We start from the raw sequence: 4723 nt of genomic DNA on the forward strand, positions 1-4723 counted from the left end.
CCCCTTTGGCTGCAATTCCAGCTGCAAGTCTTTTTGGGGATGTAACGGAACCGACCCCAGACTGCGCTTAACTACTTTCATTAGAATACCGCTTCCCTGTCCAAAAACCGACCACAGACACCACAGACACCGCAGTAGACAAAGCAAGTTATTGTTCTGTATGATCTGTAACAGTGCCACAACTGCCTATACGTGAGAATGTATGACTCCATTGTCTGGGCTGAATGTTGGGAATACTGTGCGCACTTAGAAACTTTATTAATAAAATCTATTTGATTAAAAAATACTGTAGATAATGCTGTACATATTCTTTCTATTCATAAGATATATTTAGTAATGAACATTAAAAATAGAAAAATACTTTATGTAGCATTTTAATTTTTTTTTTTGTACAGGTGGATTGATGAACCAAGTTTTCAGTCATGTTGGTTTTCATGAATACAGCTGAGTCACATGGAAAACAAGACATATGGATGTCTTAATTGACTGAAATCTTTATTGCAGTTCACTGGAAGATTCATACGGGATACAAGTCATATCTGTGTTCTAAAAGTCGTCATGGTTTGGATCCTCTTCCACATTGATCCAGCAGGAGAAAAGTAATTTCAGTGTTCTGGAAGTGACAATGGCTTTACAATAAAGTCCAACCCCAGTATACATAAGAGGAGTCATTTCAAACTACTTCTTGTTTGGAGATTTTACAATGGAGAGAAAATATATCACACACCAGAAGGTTCACAATGGAGGGAAGTCATATCATTGTTCTAAATGTGACAAAACCTTTAGACGCAAGGGACACCTTATAGTACACCAAAGAGTTCACACTGGAGAGAAGCCATATCAGTGTTTTAAATGTGATAAAGCTTTTAAACATAAGTCATATCTTATCGTACACCAGATTGTTCACACTGGAGAGAAGCCATATCAGTGTTCTGAATGTGATAAAGCTTTTACAGTGAAGTCAAATCTTATCAGACACCAGATTGTACACACTGGAGAGAAGTCATCTCAGTGTTCTGAATGTGATAAAGCTTTTACACAGAAGTCAGATCTTATCAGACACCAGAGGATTCACACTGGAGATAAGTCATATCAGTGTTCTGAATGTGATAAAACTTTTACTCAGAAGTCAGATCTTATCAGACACCAGATGATTCACACTGGAGAGAAGCCATATCAGTGTTCTGAATGTGGCAAAAACTTTACAACCAAGAGGAAGCTTAAAATACACCTGAGAATTCACACTGGAGAGAAGCCATATCAGTGTTCTAAATGTGATAAAACTTTTACTCAGAAGTCAAATCTTATCAGACACCAGATGATTCACACTGGAGAGAAGCCATATCAGTGTTCTGAATGTGATAAAACTTTTACACAGAAGTCAAGTCTTCTCACACACCAGATGATTCACACTGGAGAGAAGCCATATCCATGTTCTGAGTGTGACAAAGGTTTTAAAAGGAAGTCACATCTTATCATACACCAGATTGTACACACTGGAGAGAAGCTATATCAGTGTTCTGAATGTGAAAAAGCTTTTACTCAGAAGTCAGATCTTATCACACACCAGATGATTCACATTGGAGAGAAGTCATATCAGTGTTCTAACTGTGATAAAGCTTTTAAACATAAGTCACATCTTATCATACACCAGAGGATTCACACTGGAGAGAAGCCATATCAGTGTTCTGAATGTGATAAAGCTTTTACAGTGAAGTCAAATTTTATCAGACACCAGAGGATTCACACTGGAGAGAAGCCATATCAGTGTTCTGAATGTGATAAAGCTTTTACAGGGAAGTCAGATCTTATCAGACACCAGAGGATTCACACTGTAGAGAAGCCATTTTAATGCTCTCAATGTGATAAAGCTTTTACAGTCAATGCTGGGCTAATCTATCACCACAGGATTCACAAATTTCAGCATAGATTAAATTCTGGAAGAAAAGAGATATTAAACCCCCTGGCGGTATTCCTCAGTGTAGCTTGGGGTAAAGTTTCAGTACCACAAGCTGTAACCCTGAGCTACACTCAGGAATACACTGCAGTGTTGCTCCGGGATCCCTCGATCACTTACCTTGTCCTGCGCTCCCACGATGTGCCTCCTGCAGTGTCCCCTGTAATGTCCTGCGGCGGATGCCGGCATCTGTCATCTGGGTTCCGTCCCCTGCGAGCGTCGGGACGTACGGGGGATGGAACGGCGGGAAATTTGAAAATGAAAAAAAGTGACATTCACTAAATACACTAAAATCACATAGTATTCCATTCCTGTATCAAACCATTTCACATATATTTTGTCCCGAGTGCTTTGTCCAGCACCCTGCCTGCATTTTTACTGTTCTTTCTGCTTGGAAACTGAGAAACGTCCATGGCGTCCAAAAAGCGTCCCGTTAGGTCAAAATCGGTTTTAGACCGGCTAGAGGACAGCGATAGTAAATCAAAACCACTTGCAGAATTGAGTGATAATGATTTGTTGGGGAAATTCATCATCAGACACTGAAAACAATTTTGCGACTGAGCTCAGCGATGTGCGAACTTGGCGCTCTATTTCACATTTCAGTGTTTTTGGTTTGATTATATTATTTAATTAAATTTTATTATTATATTATTATTTTTTATGATTATTAAATTATTTTGTTTATTATTAAATGAATAATAATAATAAATTATTATTTATTAAATGATTTCGTGTTTCAAATTTTATCCTACCCAGGATATTTACTAGACTCGTGTTCGGATAGATTTCAGTGAGTTATTCCTAAAAATTACAGACCTACAATAAAAAAAAATACATATTTCCATGCAAAAAAGTACCACTTTGAGCACAGAAATATGGACAATATCAGACCGCTAGGGAGGTTAAAGAAGTTTCAGGTGTCACAAGCAAGTTTCACATCCCCAATGTCATCCCACAAGCTAGAGAAGAAGGGAAACAATAAAATGTTACTTTAAAGGAACAAACTAAAATCTGAGCAAACTGGAATGTAATGATCGGATGAACTGAGTTTAGTGCTTATGTCCATCAATACACAACTAGAAGGGATTTGAATATTTTACCTTTTGACAATTTTTTTTAAGATAAGCATCAATAACTGAACAGCTTCCCTCATGATTCTCATCTTTATCTTTTTTATGGAGCTTTGAATGAACATGCAATGCATTTTCATGATTCACCAACTGAGTTGTGTTTCCAAGCATTTTCCTCATTTCTGGATCCTGAGGTAATACATGACCAACACTGCCTCAGTACCAGAGACTAGGATGGGGTCTATTATCTTACCAAGTCTCTGAAGCCTCAGTGGGAGAGTCCATTCCAGGTTCTTCTGACTATTGATACATGATCAGCCAGCCTTGAGGTCTCCAGCTAAGCCCACCTTGTCCACTCCTCCCAATACATGTTCCATCTCCTCTCCCGTTATCAATGCTTCCTTTCCAAATCTCATCTCCTCTCATGGATGACAAACTTTCAGGCAGGTCTGCGGCTGTGACACCAGCTAGTAAGAAGTCTCTGTTCAGTGAGAAAACAACATCCCAAGCTGATGCAGGCCTTCCAATACTGAGTTACTGCTGATTTAGGGGATGTATTCAGCAGTAAAACGTAAGCCCAGCTGGCCACTTGTGTTCCATGTGGTTCTGCCAAATGGGATTCCATCAGGTGAAGATCAGAAATCCTTGTTCCATGTTTTCTCTTTCCAGCTATTACTCCTCTCCATAGACTAATCACACAATACAACTGCCAGAGATCTGAACTTACAAAGTGCTGAGTGTGCGGTCATATTCCTACCACTTCTTCCGGGGGACTGACATTCCTCTGATTGGGGTTCACAATAATCACTCTGAGTGCACACATCTCTTTTTGGTGGAAAGTTTGTAAAGAAAACTTCTTCTCCCTGGAAATATTACAACGTTGGCACCAAAGTGTAACTATGGGCAAAATCACTAATGACATTAATAATGAAATCTGTCATTAGCAGAGCAGGTTTTGTTTTTCCGAGTCTCCTATTGTTTTATTTTTTGTTGTCCCTCCCAGTAGATTGTTTGTTTTTTTTTCTACTTCCTGTAGAAGGCCAAGCCTTTTTGGAAAAATGGCAGTTGGAGGGGTCGGGGCAAATCCTATAACACTGCTGGGGGTGCTCACAACTGTCAGTTGTCATTAATATGGGGGGTTGGACCTTATAGAGAACCTGTTGCTGTAACTGCTGTAGAAGCGTTAGCTGAAGTTGGGCTTTACTTGTTGTGTGTCTTACTTATAATCTATCTAAGACTTCCCTGTACAGGGTGACAACGCTGCTGTGTAATGTTCCTGCAGAATGATCAGGGTTGTCACCCTGTTACAGAAGGTGGGAAAATAACAGATCTACAGACGGGACCAACAGCTGATACAACTATGTTGCAGAGGGAACTCTGGGAATGCTAATGACAGATTGCATTACACATTCAGTTAGCAGACTTCCTGCTGTTGGTCTGATGTTTGAATTGTGTTCTGATATTTACTGTCCTGCTGTAAAAGGTATAAATGATCGCCCGCATGTTTCCTGTAGTAGCAGGGACTACAAACTCATATGAGGAATAGTAGGATGGGTACCTACCCAAGGGGGTCACCTTTTTAGATTTGGGGGAAACATTTCACATGGTTTATTTCCAATAATGAAACCAACAAGGGGAGTCTCACTTCACTAACAAGAGGAGAGCCAATCACAGGCCAGTAACATTTCATGATGCC

The 4723-nt window shown here is 39.6% G+C and overlaps 1 protein-coding gene across 1 annotated transcript; it reads left to right on the forward strand.

Moving 5' to 3' along the window:
- Positions 1–404: 404 nt before the first annotated feature.
- On the forward strand, positions 405–2518 carry LOC149434752 (uncharacterized). The gene has a single exon (XM_089663441.1). The coding sequence runs from the start codon at positions 704–706 to the stop codon at positions 1850–1852; it is 1149 nt and encodes a 382-aa protein (XP_089519567.1). The 5' UTR covers positions 405–703; the 3' UTR covers positions 1853–2518.
- Positions 2519–4723: the final 2205 nt, after the last annotated feature.

Source organism: Staurois parvus, unplaced genomic scaffold (genome assembly GCF_062004578.1).
Source record: "Staurois parvus isolate SC_StPar_1 unplaced genomic scaffold, SC_StPar_1.0 ptg001688l, whole genome shotgun sequence".
NCBI lineage: Eukaryota > Metazoa > Chordata > Amphibia > Anura > Ranidae > Staurois > Staurois parvus.